Source organism: Colias croceus, chromosome Z (genome assembly GCF_905220415.1).
Source record: "Colias croceus chromosome Z, ilColCroc2.1".
Lineage (NCBI taxonomy): Eukaryota > Metazoa > Arthropoda > Insecta > Lepidoptera > Pieridae > Colias > Colias croceus.
Genome location: NC_059568.1, coordinates 11,984,463 through 12,003,948, shown reverse-complemented (window position 1 = coordinate 12,003,948; position 19,486 = coordinate 11,984,463). Strand labels below are relative to the sequence as shown.

The 19,486-nt window shown below is 34.8% G+C and overlaps 1 protein-coding gene across 1 annotated transcript; it reads right to left on the bottom strand.

Annotated features, from left to right (window-relative positions):
* Window positions 1-241: 241 nt before the first annotated feature.
* On the bottom strand, window positions 242-18,116 carry LOC123705015 (protein scabrous). The gene is made up of 6 exons (XM_045653567.1): window positions 17,892-18,116; window positions 10,347-10,506; window positions 9,573-9,740; window positions 3,047-3,484; window positions 2,578-2,778; window positions 242-1,885 (listed from the first exon to the last, which is right to left on the bottom strand). The coding sequence occupies exons 1-6, from the start codon at window positions 18,059-18,061 to the stop codon at window positions 1,169-1,171; spliced, it is 1,854 nt and encodes a 617-aa protein (XP_045509523.1). The 5' UTR covers window positions 18,062-18,116; the 3' UTR covers window positions 242-1,168.
* Window positions 18,117-19,486: the final 1,370 nt, after the last annotated feature.

Sequence of the window (19,486 nt, the reverse complement as noted above, 5' to 3'; positions counted from 1 at the left end):
ATGAAAGCAACGATCAACGCAACTACGCCTAATGTGAAATTAATCAATCATTTCCAATTACCTGCTTTGAAATTGGAACCATTTTTGAGTAATAAAGCAATATATTTTAATCAAGATCAAGAAGAAAAGAACGATGATGATAGTGATTAATTTGTAAAAGTTAAATTTTAAAATAAATATATTTATTAAGTAGGCACTCTGTAATTTCTATTGGATCAGGGTTATGAAATAAAATGCTATATATTTTGATACTTTTATTTGGCTAAATCCATTGGTACAGCTTTTCTACGAGATTTTAACATCGAGATAATTTATATTATAATTCTAAACGCCTAGTAAGAGGCGACGCCGGAGTCCATTGTTCGGTGCAATTCGGTGACATTTGGTATATTATATTACTCTTAACTTTAAATTGATTATTATCTGCGGAATGCAAGTCACTAATACATGTTTAGTTATGACCACATTACAACTCTACTACCATATTTGAAGATACATTATTAATATGACACATCAAACTACTCTAAATATTCCATAAAATAATAAACGTAATGAAAAGTAATGTAATTAAGTACAGCGGCAAAATATTCAATAATCGGTGAGTTGTATTTAGAGCTAATAATTTAGATAACTACAAAATAATATTTAACATAATATAATAACAAAATATGTACACTTGACTAACGGAATGTCTAGAAAAGATACACTGGTTTGAAGCGACAGAGATATATGTAGATATAATCAGTACACGCATTTAATGCTTAAATATAATTAATCACTTAATAATAAATATAACATAATTTATTTGACTAAAGTATACAGTTTTTACATAAAGAAAAAATTTACAAATAAAAATAATACTAATACTGTAACTACGGGAACGAGACGGTAGTTACGCGAAAATAATTTTGCTGCCGGAGAGTCGGTACAGAAAGGTTCATTAAATTATACCTGCATACGCAAATTATAAAATACATTCTTAACACAAGATAAGGCGAAATAATTCAGTCATAAATCTAAGAGCTTTCTTCGAGAATTACTTAAGAACATACATAGAGTAGCGCTTACTAGCTTATCTTTGGTATGATTTATCATAATACAACATTTAACACTACAGCACAAGCGTTGCGTATGTGCGGAATAAGATATCGGTGTAACGATTTGTAATTTAAGCGCATCCCGGTTTGCGGAAGATACGCATCTCGCTGGTGGCGACGGCGATCCACTCGTTGCGGGCGGAGTCGAACCAGGTGAGGCCGAGCGTGTACTTGCCGTTGATGTTCACGTGCTGGCAGTGCGAGAACCACCAGCCGCCCTCGTAGTTCGCGGCGCAGTGCGTGTTCGAGATGTCACGGTCGCGGTCGATGGCGGAGAACTCCATGTGGTTCTGGTACTCGAAAGCGTCGCTGGCGTTGCCCTTGAAGCCGCTCACCTCCAGCACGAAACCGGAATCAGCGCCGCCGACGGAGAAGTGGTCGTACTGGGCGTACCACACGCTGCCGTAGATGTCGGTCATGTCGATCCTCATGGCGGAGCAGTTGTCGGCGGTGATCTCGTGCATGGATTGCAGACCGAGCCAGAATTCAGAAGAAGCGTCGCCGAAGCCCTGGACGTATTCATCGAATTTCCTGTTGAATTCAACCGTGCCGTTGTAGCGACGTTGGAGGAGAGTAGTGCCGTTGTTGCACCAGGTGTCCACGGGAGTATTGCCGGGGTGGATCAGATAGGTTCCGGGGGGACCGGTCACGTTGGAGCAATCCTTAGGCAGCTGTTTAACCAGATCCTCGTACTCACGTTCGACGGGCTGCAATTCCTTTACTTCTCCCATCAGCTCAGGAAGAGACACGATCTCCGTGTAGTTCGAATCGACGTGCGTAGCCTCGCTCTAGAGCAATAGAAATTATTTTTTGTTAACGTGGAAATACTAAAATCGTAATATATCGAATGCGACATCAAATATTTACAGAAAGTATTTATTTTTAAAGTCAATAAAAGAAATGTAATGCTCGAATATTCAATAATTCGAATCAAATAAAACGGAGCCAATCGGGGCAGTTGAATTCTGCATTTATTATTTACATGCACTTTATTTATATTTTCCGGCATGGCTGGCAATAGCAAATATAAACAGCGCTGTGCAAGCAAGTTTTATAAATAGTGGAATATATCAGGAATATAGCTTCGGGTTGTGTTACTGATAGGTCTTTGTGTGCTTTGCCATATTGATACCTCTGTGTTTGTGCACGAGAGAGAGCCCTCAGTTAGAGCGGAAGTTGTGTGATTTGGATCAATGGCTGCTCAGATGAATACAAACATCAATACTTAATTATTTGACCGTAATATTAATAACCGTAAATTCTAAAATATTTATCCGTGAAGCAAAAATTACAGTACCTAAGTAACTAACTAAATTAATATTTAAATCAAGTACAAAGTTTGATCTAATTTTGAACCAATTCGACCAATGAATAATTGAATAGAACAAAATAAAAAGAAGAAACTATTATCACCAAACTATTGTAACGTCAGCAAATAAGGCACCAAACTCATCACCTATACAATTCTTTTGAAACGTACCTTCAGGATGTGATCATTGAGGCGGTAGAAGTGTTGCTTGGCGGAGGCCTTGAGGTCGAGTATGGAGTCGTTCAGCTTGTTCATCTGCAGCCGCTCCAGCTCCGAGCGGTCGATGACGTTGCTGACGCTCACGGCGATCGCTTTCACGCTCTGCTTCAAGTTCTCTTGGTTTTCGCGGAGGTATGAAGTCGCGGCATGCAACTAAACATTATGATGGAGTTAGACATGAATTTGTTGGAAAGTATACGAAAATAAAACAATTATTTTACTTCAACGATCTTTAAAAAAATATATAATTAAGAAAAATTCAAAATTTTAAAAGATGAATAGTATACACAAATATTATCTACATTTCAATACATATAGTTAAAATAAGTTAAAGATTCTTTATTCTGCTAAAGTACATTCTAACTGAACGGTTTCAGTATATCGATAGGAAGTTAAAATGAGTAAAATGTCATAAGCTCACCTGAGCAAAACTAATATCCAACTTTGATATCTCCTTCCTGAACTCCGGGATCGTCTTGTCGACCTTGTTTTCGATGCTCTCGACGTCCTCCCGCAGCTCCAATAGGGATGCGTGGACTTTATCGAAATCGGATATTTTCTGCGATACATTTTTCAATTGCTCTCTCAGCGACTTAGTCTCGAGATCGAAGAATTCAATTTTGGCTGTAATTAGGTTCCAGTTGGGTTCCTCGATGCGATCGAGACGTCGTTGAACGTCCAGTAATTGGTTCTGCAGGCTCTGCTGGTACGCGTCGAGTTGGTCCTGGCTGCGCGCCAGCCGCGAGATCTGAGTATGTATCATTTTGTTGTGCCGTATTTTGTGGCCTCTCTTACTCTCGTGCTCCAAAACTTCGTTGTAGTTACCCATATTCATCTCGTCCAGTTGCTTCGCTTTCAACTGCAACAACGTTTCAATTAAATATTGAGAATAAACACATTTAAACCATGCCATTGCGAAGTATGGTATGGTTTAAATGTGTTTATAGTTCAAAATTAATTACCCCGGCTATTCATTAATATTAAAATATGATAATAACACTATTAAATGTGAAAACATAATTCAACGCATCCTTATGGTTTAAAAAATATCTATATGCATTTATATGTACGTATATATTATGAACACTATTCGTACATGAGCCCAATCCTTTCAGTCGCAGCTCGTAAACGTACTAATTACCTCTTTAGAATAAAGTATCCCACCAAAAACATTTTCATGTAAAATGTTGCCAAGACGAACCCATATGACTCGCACGGTCAAAAAGTTATCAGATCTCATGTAGAGCCAAGCTTCTAACACTACACGCCCTAACTCTACAAGGTCTAACTTCACAAACTCTACACCTTAGTCAAAATATGTGGCTTGGCCATTTCGCTACATTCACATCGGCGTAAGGTGAAAAATTAATTAATTCACTGTTCATTACTTTTGTGTTATACAATAGTTCTTGTAGTAACGAACGGCCAAGCCACATATTTTGACTAAGGTGTAGAGTTTGTGAAGTTAGACCTTGTAGAGTTAGGGCGTGTAGTGTTAGAAGCTTGGCTCTACATGAGATCTGATAACTTTTTGACCGTGCGAGTCATATGGGTTCGTCTTGGCAACATTTTACATGAAAATGTTTTTGGTGGGATTTCATTTCTTTTTGTAAGTTGTTTGTAACAAAATTTTAAATGTCGATTAAATTTTTTTTTAACAAGGAGTACATATACGGGAGTACATGTACGTAGATCTATAGGGAACCAAGTTTTAGATTATTACATTAGACCTCTAGCGTCATCAAAATTTAATTTAAAATTACAGGTCTCATACAAACTCCCATCCCCTAGTTTAAGGAGTTGGGGGATGAAAGTTACAAGTTTTATAATTTTTTTGTTGTTTGTGTGCTAATACTAGCTTACATACAAAATTTCAGCTTTCTAGGACATTAGGAAATACCTTAAGAATTTTGATGATCATCAGTGAGTCAGTGACGAAATTAGCGTTTTTTAGATATAAATAAAATCTGAAGTATAAAAGCTAATGTAATTAAAACTTAATATGTTCAATAAGTCCGCTATTGACAATATATCCCGAAAATTTTGTTGATCTAGCATAATCCAAACCCAAGTTATGAGGGTTCAAAAAAACGTCGAAGCGCTTCGAGAAAAGGTAGGTAGTGCCCGTGCGCTTCGCTTGTTCGCTTGGCTCGTCTTGGCGGGGGCACTACCGTGCCCCCAGATACCGCTAGTAAAAATTCGGACGCGGGATATCTTAACTGCTGTTTTAAATTTATAGAGGATTTACATATAGAATAGTATTGATACAATGATTCCAAATGTTAACAAGAAAAATATATAATATATTATATACGAGTATTGATTCACAAATACTTGGTGTTATTATGCAATTTGCAAAAAACCACTAATTATCGATAACATTCCTTTGTTTATGTAAAACGTAGGTTGTTTAATGTTCTAGCTGTATTTTGCTTGGTGTACGGTATAGCAATATTTTATTAAAGTACCTACTTATTATTATTATACAATTATAAATGGTATGGCACTAGCAGATGTTCTGTCGTTAGTCGCTCCACAAGTTTTCGAAACTAATCTATAAAATTTTACAATATAAGTTTAAACATATTTTAGATGTACTTTGATATAAATATAGATTAAGACATTATATTAATTTGTACTCTTTCTAAATAAATATATTAATTACACCGAAATTTATTTTATCTAACCATTAACTACTATTTCAATATTACTATTGAAATCGTAATTAATTATGATTAAAGTAAGTCTAAGTTTTGTATAATGGATATCTCTCTTTAAACGAGCAACCTTGACTTTACACGTTCAAAGATACGCTCATAAGAACGTATGTTTCAGTATGGTAGCTACTATTATGTATTCTGTCATCTGTGGTTAGTCATGGAGCAGCATAACGGTACTTGTGCCGTAAAACACAATATGTAACTCGTGACGTTGCAGATGGCGACTTTGAAGGAGATGCCAAGACATTAAATTGTTTATTTTGAAACTAGTATACACCAGCTCATACGTTGCAACTATGTGATGAACTTTATGCTTCGCCGTATAAGGGCTAATGACGGTGAAAAATCCGAAATACCTTTCATCATTACACCGAAAGTGCTTGGCTCAATTATATGTGTATCCCGATTGCAATCGCAGCAATTTGAAGGATAGATAATTACGGTATTGCAGGTAAGTGAAATGGCCGTGGCCATCTGCTACAAATCATTGGTAATAATTAAGGGGAGTCGAGAAACTGGTTTCACCACGCGGCCACTGAAGCCCGCCGACGCTTACTTATAAAAGCTTAATTCCTACGTCTTTTATTATTTGCATCAATGCACATGCACATTTCAATATTTTTATCGTCAATAAAGTAATTATTTTCTTTTTTACCATTCTTAATATGTACGTGTTGCATCAACGGTGAGTATTATTCGTATGAAAGTATCGTGTGATCGTACCTATAAATTTCGTACCTGCTTACGCTGCGAAATTTATCGTTGACTTTATTTCATCAGTTTCAGTTAACTATGCATCACAATTTGGGCAAGCCCCAAATGTGGTCATCATACTTTAAATTTAATTCATAGTGTTCCTTTTCGAATGCTATTCGAACAGCAGAATAAGAAGCGCTACACCGTAATCGCAGGCTGTGACGAAGGTCAAGTTAAACAGGCTCCGCAACAAGTGACCAGGTGTTCCAGTAAGATATAGATCCCCGTTTCTAGATATAGATACAATATAGGCCTGGCAGATGTTTGCCTACAATATTAATAGGTACCTTTATTTTAAGAAATTCTTGCCTTCTGCTAAATTATAAAATCCTATAAACAGCCCGGTGTTCACTCGATATTAGTTTTATGACCTTACATTGAACATTTTCAAACCTAGCGTTGTAACACTAATAATGCGCTATTTGCTTCTCGGATTTCTCCATTTTAATAATTTGTGGATCCGCAAATAATTTGGATAATAGGTAGACACATTTAATGAATATATTTATCCAATTTAAAACGAGAACCGAAATTTTATACAGGTATTTAATGACTACTTTTTATATTTGCACATCTTTTTCAAATTTCCAAAATTGGGACCGTGACCCCAAATTCCAGGAAGAATGAAACTAGATCCTAATTTTATGAATTCTAGCACATCTGATGAGAACGAGATTCCGATAGTAAAATATCGAGTACCTACGGAATCAGAATTTAACACCTGCCGACGGTCAAGAAAGCGGTTAATGACTCCCGTCATGATTTCATTTTATTATTTTGTTTACGTTACTAGTATTTCTTTATAAATCATAATATTTTCAATCTCATTTACAAGACGAATGAAATAAGTCAATAAGCTCGTTATGAGAAGGGTATTACGGAGAAAGTTCATAAATACTCTTCAATTAAGGATATCGAAAAAGAAAATTGATCGATCGGTATTTAAACAAGTTGAATTAATTCTTGTGAATCCTTAGCAATTTAACCAAGAAAATTAGATGGAGCGAGACCTCGTAGCTTACACCAAGTAAAAGTTAGTCGTTTAACATTAAATTTAACTCGAGAAGAACTTAATTCGGATCGGAATGCAGACTGGCCTGCCAATAAGTATTTTTTAAATGAAGCTATTTATGCACAGTGGATTTTCTTCTTTTCTTTATTGGATGATTTTGTATCCATCTGTATCCGTATTAAAAGAAAGATCATAAATGTTCCATTATTTTTCAATTTCTTTAATTATTTTCATATTTAGTAATTAAACGTATCATATTTAGTACTTTTAAAAAAAATGCGTTATTAACTTATCATGTTTGATTGTTTATGAGTATAGGGCAAGACGTAATTAAAATTTGTACAAGCTTGTTCACACGGGGCGCACCTGTTTGTTGTGAATTTGCACGTATCGTATGCGAGGGAAAAAGTTAATCTCGAACGTTAATTAATTAGTGCCGGGGATTGACTTTCGTGTAAACTGTGTCTCAGTCGGTGTGGTCTCAATTTTTTGCAAACGTCCTAAAAATTTGTAAAAGCTGTTACGGATTTTGGATATAAAGTTTTTGTAAATAACTCTTAATACCAAAAGGCTTGATTAAATCAAACGTTAACCTATTCAATACATTGATTTAATTTAGATATGGAATAATTTATGGAATGCCGCAGTTGCCACAGTTCGCATTGCAAAAAAATTACATTGTAATGATTGAAAGTATTTGATTTAAAATTGTAAAGGTCAGTTGTTGAATTTTTATTGGAGTCGTCGCTCGGTCGGCTCTCTTTGTCGTTTTATTTATATTGCCATTGTGCATGTATTGAATGGGATTTCCGTGTTGCGTTTGCGAACCGCAAGGGTGAATACGTTTTGATGACTGGTTTTTTCAATATCCTCTATTACAAATGAAATCTTTTTTGTGCCCAAATTCTTCGGTTATACTTTGACCGAATTCTTCGAGATAAAAACTCAAAGGCAGGTGTAAGGTTTCACAAAGATTTGTATAAAGTAGCGGTCGAGTCCACGTATCGATTTGGGAACATTGCAATTATTGGAGCCATGTGGAGTGATATATATACTCCCTTATTCCTTTGTGGGCTCGCATGAAAAGTCGTGGGTGTGACGGTTGCCAACGGTCGTGTCCAGCGAGCGTGAAGCCGGGCTCCACCTGTTACTAACTAACTCTGAAATCTTCGACCTTAATGCCCGACCATTAAACCATCGCAAACGCATCGAACATCACGATTTATTCCAACGAACATTTCACATAGCGTACGTTGAAAAATAACGGCCAAACGTCTGCATCTCGTCAAGCATTTTGTAACATATTCTCCGTAGAAAAATATTATAATTTCGCGAATCCGCCTCAAATATTTGTTCATGCATTCATCAATAGGCGAGGGATAAAAGCCTGCATCGCTAATGCACGAGTCTCATATCATAAATGTACTATTTTAATTTCCTTAAGAACAGGTCCGTGAATGGATCCTCGGGATTGTACAAACTACAAACGTCTTCTGTGGAAGTAATTTTATTATGAGTGAAGAAATTGAATATGCAATTCACTTTTGTACTCTCAGAATTCGCCGTGAAGGGAATTTTACCCGTGGGAACAAAAATTAATTATTTATTTACAAAAAGTAGACAGAAGTACGGGAGCTGGACGACTAACCGTGAAATTATTTAATGAAAGAGAGAAACCCATGTCACATTGTATTCAAAAGTTCAATTCGATGTATTTATCTCTTTGAATAGACTGCCAATACACATGGATTAATTCGACCACAGTTAACAGTTAACATGAATATACTCATTTTAATTAACCAAAGTGCTTTCAGTTAATCACAATTAAGAATTACAATCATTATAATGATATAGATTATTGAGTAATACATTGAGTGCAATGTATTTCATTTAGTAATTAATGTTATTGTTATTGTCACAAATAATTCAATGATGAGACGATGACTACAGTTTTATTTTCCCAAAATTCACGTTAATTCATCTTAATCTCACCGCGGACTATGTCCTCTTAGCTGAGGCTCGTAAAATACGAGTGCCCAACTTTTGTTACGAGCATATTCCAACTAGAGCCGAGGTACTAGAGCCGAGTTCGTAGTACTACTTATCTACGTGGTAATTTTCTACAACCTCACTGGCTGCATTATTCCGAGAGTGCAATTGCTATTCTGGGAGCTCGGGATTATATGTTCATAATTGTTCTTTAATTTTTAAGACCGCTTTTCGTGACTAGATTTTAAAGCAGGGCGATGTGTTAGCATTACATTTGCAAATGTACCTACGAGATTTTAATTTCTAATTGTATGATAAAGTACTGAGCGCAATCGGTAACGACGTGACACTGTTCATAGGATTCAAAGGACATTTTGGATTTGTATATTAATTGTCAAAAAAATTTGTATATTAATTACAAAAGGCAGTGTAATTTGTCTATAAAAAATAAAGGATATGTTTCAACTGACCTCTTTAGAAAGCTTTCCGACTTGAGTCCTCAGCTGAGCGATCATTCCCCTCATTTGCTGATTTTCATATTTAAGTCTTCCAACTTCGCTGTCCAACTTGTCAATTCTAGTTTCTTGGGTCTTGGTGAGCTGCACCAAATCGGAAGCCTCCGTCAAAGCTTGCTTCAGCTGTAACAAATTTGCTATTTTACGAAGCTGTAAAATGTAGCGACATAAATTACTATGTACGGTGTTTTATGACACACTCGTAATACAGACATATTTAGGAGCTAGGTATCTCGTAGTTCTGAATAGCGCATCTGATAAATTATGCCTTAGAAAGTGATAAAATAAAGAAAGTGTAATAACGAACGAGTTGTTTACTTGTATATCTTAAATAGATATTTAGTCATAAGATCAATTCTTAATCACGTAATGTAGTTATCGGTTATCAGTTTGCATGTATATTAGAAGCGTACCTAGTGAACAACTTTGTTAGCTTGTCGCCGTAATATCATTATAACACAGTTACGAGCCGGAAGGGCGATGTGGGTGAAATTTTGCATTAATGTTTCCTCGCTAGAGCAGACTAGCGCTTATTAATTGTGTTATTATTTTAAAATTGAGTTTTCGATGCGTCTTTCGAAGAGTAATTCTTGTATATGAATATTTTATAAACGAATTACCAACTAGACTATCTGTTTTGCTATTTTGCATTCTATGTTTCAAGTTGTAGAGTGCATTTGTGTCAAAAAGCATTTTTAGGATCTCTAAAGAATCTGTAGGAAATCTTACCTCATTCCGCATGACGTGGAGGTGTTTCAACAGGGCCGAGCTGTTGACACTCTCGCCAAGTTCACGCATCTCCACTCGGAGCTCGTTCATGGAAGCCTTCGCCCATTGCAGAGTTGCCTGTTCGTTTTGCTCGTGGTTGTCCGTCGGAGTCTGGTGTTGTCTGGAAATTATCTTTGGTTAGATTCAGGATACAGTGGTATACACATGTAGTTTAGGGTTATTCGCTCAGCACATTGATAATACTACTCGCAACTTAAAACTATTGTAAAAATGTAGATGATCATGATTATTTTAAAGTAATGCACAATTTAACGTTCTCAGATATCCGATTTCGACATAAATTTTTGATTTTTAATTGAGTTGTTACTATAAAGTCATGATATAAAAATCCATGCAATTACAGAGTGCAGATACAAATGAGTCGGTGTCATATGTAATGGGATCACATGTCTATCATATTTCGGGTCAACGATGCTCGTTTCGAACAGACTAGTTCAACGGAGGGAAATTTAATTTTCCCGTAAATCACTCGTATCCATCACGTACATTGCACCTGAAATTATGTTATTTGAATTGCACACGTACGTATTTCTTACGCTTAACTTGGAATTCAAATTGGATTGCTTAATAGAGTGAAAAATGAGAGTATATAATAGTGGACGTTTTGCATTTGCATATAATATAAAGTATTTTTTTAGAATACATATATTGCATAAACCACACACAGACTAAAGCGGAGGGGAAATAGTAATTATTTCAATGATTCTTCTAACGGAACAGGATATAGTGTTATGCAAGAACGCTTCTCGGAGACCGTGTCTCCTGCGCACCCCCTCCGGCACCGGCAAATACGTTACGCATTTATTAGTTTAATATAAGGGTTTTAAGACGTAAATAATTGCTAAAGGGACATTACAAGTGACCGTTACCACCTGTTACTACTTATCAGTTAAAAAATCTGAAATTCTTTTCATTTCGTTAATCTTTTAAATAAATCTCTCATCATCCTTCATATTGCCCTTATAACTGTATATTTTAGTATCGATATTTTATTTACCCGATCTTCACAGGCAGACAAGATAAACAATGAATTAAATCTCGAGAGCAAATATTGTTTCTGTTTTACACAAGCAGTTAGTAGTCAGAAGTATTTCATTGGCTTAAAGTTCATAATTGAGGGTAAGTTATAAATTGAAATCTATAGCGTTACTCGAATAAATTGTAGAGTTGCGAACTCAGACGATCCAATTATTCAATACAGATTTGTTATGGAGCTATCTCTTATATAAATAATTATTAATACTTACATCAATCCGATTCAAACTTTTCACTTGGTTTGTTCAACGATTTAAATAAAAATTATATAATTGTTTTATTCAATGTTTTAACTGATGCATAAAAGTCATAATACTTAAAACCATCATATTTAAATTAACATTGATGAATATACTACTTTGCTAGTGAGAAAAGAGAAGAGAGGTTCTATTTAAACATCTTATAAAAGACCAATAAAGTTGTATGAACAGGCTTAACAAGGGTAGTGGTGCGTCGTTTACTACTTATTTAATTAGGTAGGTACGGTAATTATTCTATCTTCTTGAATAATTTAAAATGCACTGAAAACTTTGCGTTCGTCGATGGAAAAATGCCGTTTAATATTTATTCCATCTCAAAGGTAGATATAAAATTTTATTTCAGTCTTTACACAGAGAAAGTAATATATTATGGATTCAATGTAGAAAAATAATGCGACTCGTGAGAATTTGCATCAATCGTGCAGGTTAACATGTGTTGCCGATCTCTTGACGGGATCACAAATTCTAGATGGATTAGGTCGCGTTATTTTTGTCGTATGGAGTATTATTTATTCGAATACTATTTACATTTCTTACTTCTACCAACCTTTATCAATCGATAAACACCTGCCGTATCAATTTTTTTACTAAAAATTTTAATAATTTGATTCAAAAACATTGTATGAATCACGTGCGATAACGCGCCTTTTTAGAAGTTGGTTAAGCAAACAAAATACAGGATATATCGACCTACCATTTCTAATCTTATCAAAAAAATTGAAATATAAGTAAATATGACACGTGAAACAGTTTAATATACTTTCAACGTATACACACCGCAACCTAACAACATGTAGATAAACCCCTTAAATACTATACGGCAAAAGTTAATATTCTGATCGGACAATAGTTGAATTGGTAGTGAATACTGAATGAAGCCGAACATTCGCCATATAAGCCATTATAACGAATCATAGTATACAAAGCCCATGCCAAAGGCCTATTTGGTTTCGAGTTATCACATTGACAGAATTCAACCGTACAGTGAAATTGGATGCATTGACGTTGGGCTCGGTAAACCTCTCAGAGACTTATTGAATAGCTCTTTATATCCTAAAATTGTGTCCATTGAAAGGACATTTGAATAGCAATTAATTTGCACCCTAGGCTTGTTAATACGGTGGCTATTGTGGCAACAGTAATTGTAGACCGCTGATTAAAATAAAACCATAAATGTAATATTATGTAAGTGGATAATACAATGTTTTAAAATTGTAACGTGTAAGCAAATCTCATCGTTTATATTCTTAATATTTAACGAACTTTCAAACCAATCTGTGACAAAAATTCCAATAGTTAGACCGAAATATCTAAGTATTTGCTATGCTTAGGCAGTGAAAAGCTATCCGCATTCTTTATTACACCTTGTTGTTATATTTCTAAGAGCAGATGTGTACACCATATGTCAGTTGAGGGCATTAGAAACAAAAAAAAGTATAAAAAATTGAATAATATAACCCTTATATCACCCGCACGGAACCGAACGCCGTTTAAACTATTAAAATCGAAACCTACAAAATGAGCAGGTATATTGATAACAAGAAGACCCAAAATCGCTCGCAGATGGCAGACCACATTGGCCCGTGGCTCACCTTTCTTATCTTCCATTCTATTAAGTTTATTCATGCTCTAAATTACGAAATTTATATCTAATAGACTAAGAGGTAAAGCGATTGGGTCTATTTTCCTGTGACAGACACGTGGCCGAATAAAAAATTCTAATCTTGCGTCGACCAAATGGTGTCCAAAACTTCTGCACCTGCCGTTTCTTTTACGAATTAGAAAATGTTTTCGAAAGACCCTAATTGACCATGGGCTTGACCGCATAATAAATATACATACAGCGGCCTGTTTTAAAATTTCGTTATGTATAACTATATGCAATACATGTTTACATAATACAACTATATATTAAAATTAAAGTAATAATAATAGTTAAAAAAACTAAAAAACACGCTTTTTATAGAAAACCGAACTAAAAAATAGAAAATTTTATCAAATTAGTGTATTGTCATCGGTCCTCAATAAATCTACAAAGTTTGAACGAAATCTGGCCGTTTAAAGTGGGTCAAAATCGCGCCCAAAGAAGTCGGTTACAAACATACAAACATACAGGTGAAGCTAATATAAAGCGTGTAAAAAGGTTCTCCTTTACTTTAGTAGAGCTTTTGAAAATTACCATTTAGATTGATCGAGCATATTTCCACATAATTCAAGCAAAAAATCTTTATAAATAAAAACGTTGCAAGGTGCTGTCGCCATAGTTAAAGCTAAGCTAAATACTTATTGAGTTAAGCAATATCGTATTTAGTTACAACGGTCCCGGACTTCCCGACTAAATTGCGATCAAATTTACCTCATGACCATAATAATTATAATCAAGCGGTTCGATGGGTGGGTGTTCTTTTTTTAATTTTACCCGCGCACACGCCATTTGCGCCTGCCGGATGTGTGCCCGTAGCATATTACTTCCGTTAGGGATATAAATAAACATCCCATTAGAGCCAGATGCTCGCCCCCATCGCCAGCATTACGAGCACTAGTTTTTGACTTGATTTCCACAAAAAGGTTGTATACAAATTACAACATGTATGAACAATTAATTATTATGCCAATCAAACGCACGACCAATTCCACTAATTCCGAGTATCACTGACTCTTTTGTAAATTTCAACATTTCAACCATTCAATTTCCGAATTTTTTGACACCGACGTCGAATGCAACATGTTACAATAAAGCTTTGGTATAAAATGTTTTACCTGAAAGCTTTGTTCGTTAAAAGTATAAATACGCGGAAAAGGGGAATATGTCGATGTCAAAAGCATAGAAACGTTTTATGTTTAAATCAAATAATACCTTTTGACCCGTATGTATAGACTAAAGTATGTATGGATAATACGTATATTGAAATGGTAAAGGAAACTCTTCTTTTATTTTTACGATAAATACATTTCAATATGAATGTGTGCGATTAGGCTGCTGGGATGTGCATCTACGCAATAATAAAACGAAATAAGAATTGACATACAAAGCGCAAACACCTGGCGATATTGTATTTCAAGTATGCAAATTAATTTTGTAGCATAAGAAACACATTACGTAGCGACTTCTACTTTTTGATAATAGATATCAGAACGAAGTTAAACTGGCTTATTTAAACAGTAGATAATATTTTAGGAACTACGATTAAAACATCAAAAAATTCATGTGTTAGTATATTTAAGAGCTCTAAATATAAACGAAATAAGCTCAACTATATTCATCGAGTCTAGAAACTTAGAACAATTTTCATCTTAAAAGAATATTATAAATAATAATTTCATTCGCAGAATCAAGTCTTACGGTTAACTCTTGTGCCGTAATTCAAACATCAAGGATACGAAAGCAACGTGAACGAGTAAGTCCCCCGAGGAAGGCGAGAAAAATATCGCGCTGATCCAATGGCCTGGTTCTCAATGAGTGGCCCTTGTTATTCTGCAGTCTCGAAACACCACTTTTACTTAACAAGTTTTGTATTACGGCACGCCTTGACAAACTTATAAAATCTCGCGAATATGACTCGAGAAGCCCTTAAGACCGTTTAGATTTTAATTCCACTCGTTGGCTTTTTGGCGAACGCATTTTTTAGTAATGTTTTATCTTAAATTCTGTCTGCCGAGTCAAAGACTGAACAAATAAAAATAACCCACAATTTTACTTTGAACAAAGTTTCTTGGAGCGTATCATTTGACTCGATGAAGTTATCAAGTTGAGACAAAGAAGTAAATATTTACGTTTGCTAAAACTTTCACGTGTGAGATGCCTTTGAGGCTTATAAATAATTTAGTGGCAACTCATACATGAGTTACAGTATAAAAACGTGAGTGTTTTATTTCGCAAAAGTTACAAGTAGAGTACTGATAAAGTGAACCGAACAAAACGAAGCAAATCAGTTTATATTGAAGCTACGATCAAATACCAACCGAATTCCGGACGATAATAATATGCACCAAAGCAAACAGGTAGCACGTACTTGAGAATCTGAGCCAATTTCGAGTGTACACTGAACCTAATTTTGCAAAGCATTTTGCATACGGTCCCATGCGGTATTAATACGGATTCATGAACATACAGTAAAGATAAACGTTAGAATATACATACAATGCATATCAATAACTGGATTAATCAAATGATGTCCTTTGATAGCTCCTTGTGTATGAACTGTTGTCTAATTTGTAGGAGTTTCTATCAAATGCAATGGATTATCTACAACTGTAACTAAAATTATTGAATGCGCAATAAGGTTTATTATATAATATCAATATGTATGCACTATGTATTTAAAATTTACATCAGCTTACCTGAGCAAAGCGTCTTTAAAGTTAACATCTTATTTGGAATTAGGGAATGTAAAGCGAATGGCAGTTCTGGCACAGAATACATAATAGTAGCTAAACGCTAGTTCTGGTGCAAATATAAAACATCTATGCGTTACTATATTATCATAAACGATGATTTCAATGGCCCATTCCAAAGTTGCGGCCTCCCGATGGGCAACTATCAGGTACGAAGCCTTCGCGCCGGTAATTCTAGAGTTTGGGAGTGTGCCAGATGACAAGCTGGTTTTTAATTATTTATTTTTTGGTTCAATAGTGTAAAGATTAAGATTTTTTTCTATTTGTAAAAGTAAAGGGGAATGCCACGCGCTCGAATGATGCATGTTCAATTCAATAACTTAATTAAAATTCAAACCCAAATCTTCAAAAAAATCTAAAGTTAATGAAATAGTTTTTCACAACTACCTTGTTTAACCCCACATAATAATTAACAAGCATTCTATTAAAAAGACATTCATGTAACATTCAGTTAAAGACTAAGCTTTTGCATAATCTTTAATGAGCAGACATAGAGTGGGCAATGTATGCAAGTGATAACGTCGCCGGGAGTACCTACATCAGTAATCCGACTTTTGGGCGTAGGTATGCAGAAAGAAAGCTGGAAATTTATAAGCGCTTATCGGCCCTTATCAGCGTTGGTAACCCGATAAGTGATGAACGGCGCGGCGCCGACAAGTTCCGACAAGCTTCAAAAGGCGCTGGTCAGCGCTGGGCGCTGCCATATAAAATTTGTCTTGGTCTGCTTCAACCTACTTCCTTTGTGTAGAACGAACCAGCGCTTATAAGTTTCCAGCTTTCTTTCTGAATACGGCCTTCATAGTTAGCATGAGAACTCTGTAAAATTGAGAAGCGTGTTGTTGCTAGTATGAAGTACGAGATTATTTCGGATTACACATTTTCTGACTCAAAATGAATATTAACAGAAGTAAAATAATTATCATATTTTTTATAATCGTCTTTTTTATTATAAATAATTATTTACAATAAAATCATTTTAATCTCATCATACAAGCAAGTTAATACAAAGTACAATGAACGAAGTTGCGGTTATCCAACAGTATGCAATAAATTTTGCATTTATAATTTTTATTGTTGTGGATTCCTAACAATTTATTAAAAGCTTAGTTTATGATATAGATAACCTGTTTTTAGAATTATTTTTTACTGTTTGTACTTAGTTCATCACGCCATGCACTAGAACTGCATTGCAAAGGAAGGTTAAATGTAGTTTTTACATTATCCATGTAAAAGGGTGGGTTAGACTAGCTAATAACTTTGTCAGATAAAATTGAATAAGTATAGTATACGCAATTATATTATTTTAAATTATAATCTAAATATTTTAATAATACATGATCAAATTACATTTAAAAAGAAAGGAAAATTAAATCATGAACATGGAAAACAGTTAAAAAAAATTGAACACATATAATCCATATTTAAATTAAACCAAGAAATTATATTAAAAATATTTTAAAATTTCTTAAGAAATTTTAATTACGCTCAAATAAAATTTGTACTTTTATAGAATGTTAGAAAAAATAGGAAAAAAAGGAAATAATGATATGATAATTGGTGCTTAGTTGGAAAAAGGAAATTAAACAAATTAGCCGTCCAATTATAAAAATTGCATATTAAAGCAAGTCGCAGTGGCACTTAAACGTCGCAGCATCGATACATTTTAATAAAAGAGTCGCGACGCGTTTTATAAAATAGTAAAAACAAGGATTACAATCAAAGATAATAATTAAAAACATAAAACTTTTTAAAATGAATGATTGAACTTATAATAAATTTTTACAATTAAACTTACTTGAGCTCTTCAATTTCTTTCTTCAGCTTGGAGATATCAGACTGGTGCAAGTTCTTCAGGCTCTCGATCTGCTCCATCATCGCCTTCATCTCCTGCTTGAACTGCATCTCAGCTCCATTCACAGTCCATAAACATAATATTACAAACGCACAAAAGTTCAAGCACTTCATTTTCGCGCTCAAGTTAGTACCGATACAATCCGCTAGGGGTGTACGTGCACCTCGGCCGGTAGCTACTGCGCGAATGCGTTGCGACTGCTCTTGAGCCTTATTAATACACTAGGGCTGTGCGTCCAAAGCGCAGATGCGTTCAACAGTTGTTCCAGCCTGAAGCGAAGCCTTCATAACTCGCCCCAATCACAACCTTATTGACAACGCGTAGAAATTATGATCGGGTCTCCTTTTTTTGAACGTTACTTTTTGAATTTGAGTCGAATATTAAGGCTTCTCGTGTAATTAGTACAGAATTTATGCACAGTTTTAAGTTTTGGGAGTTTTTTTACTTGAGTTCGTTGCAAAAAGAATAAGATGTATTAAGAATAATATGATTCAAAATCATAGTATTGGGATGTTCATAAGTGGTGCTAGAGTGAATAGTGATTTAAATAAAATATGCCCCGCTATCTTTATACAATGTCTATAGATATAAGCGCGCTATTTAAATCTCTTGAAACATGTAAAATTCCACAATAAAATAATCTGCAGGTATTGCAACAAAATCTTTTTGAATACCGTGTAATCGCCAATCGCTCTGTCCATCGATACCTTTGAAAAGCTTTTATAGGTATTAATAGATATACAGACAAAGCTTTCGGTCAAAAAAGATAAAAACTATTTGACTTTATTTGAGGACAAACTACGAGTGCACTCAGCACTCACGGAGAGTGAACCTAACTATTCTACCAACTACATTCACTAATCACTGTCGACGACTCTATCCGCTGGAAACTAGGATAACACTCGCTCATAGATTGTGTGTTTTTCTTATAAAATTCTGCGACGTTCGAGATTGCTAGTTTGGTAATGGGATTACAATATAAAGCATCTGATTCTACTATTATAATATAGCTTTAGTGATGAGTGTTTAATTCTGGATCTGCATAGATTCCAATAAATAAAAAATGTATGTCTTGAGAAGCATTTTCGTATTTCATAACTGAAGTTAATAACTATTAGTTAATTTCAGAAGGATAATATAATGAGGGATTTCTTACCTTGCACTACTCTTCTACGGATTGACCTTCTTGAAAACATTATTTCTGAATCGATAAGACACATGGCCTTACGAGAAAAAAGCGTAGTCTTCTCATAAATGCCGGCAATACACCCACTGTTCTCCTGGTTTCATGGGAGCTTTTGAGCGTCGGCCATCATAGCAAATTGTCCTGTAATCACAAGCTCGCATGCCCGACAACATGCAAATTAATAATAAGAAGTTGAAAATAATAAATGTAATAATGATATTTAAAACAAGTGCAATGGGAAAGAGTTAGGATTATTCCTTAGCTAACATTATTTTACCTAACATAACATTATTCTTTCTTTAACATTATTCCTTTTCCTTAGCTAATGTCTGAAATATCTACCAATAAATAA

Bases quoted from the DNA above. Each gene is read 5' to 3' on its own strand.
- LOC123705015 (XM_045653567.1), bottom strand. From the start codon at position 18,061: ATGAAGTGCTTGAACTTTTGTGCGTTTGTAATATTATGTTTATGGACT. The intron at 9,741-10,346 runs GTAAGATTTCCT...AATTTGTTACAG, and splicing joins TCCACGTCATGCGGAATGAG to CTGAAGCAAGCTTTGACGGA. The intron at 3,485-9,572 runs GTCAGTTGAAAC...ACGTTGTTGCAG, and splicing joins TCGGAAAGCTTTCTAAAGAG to TTGAAAGCGAAGCAACTGGA.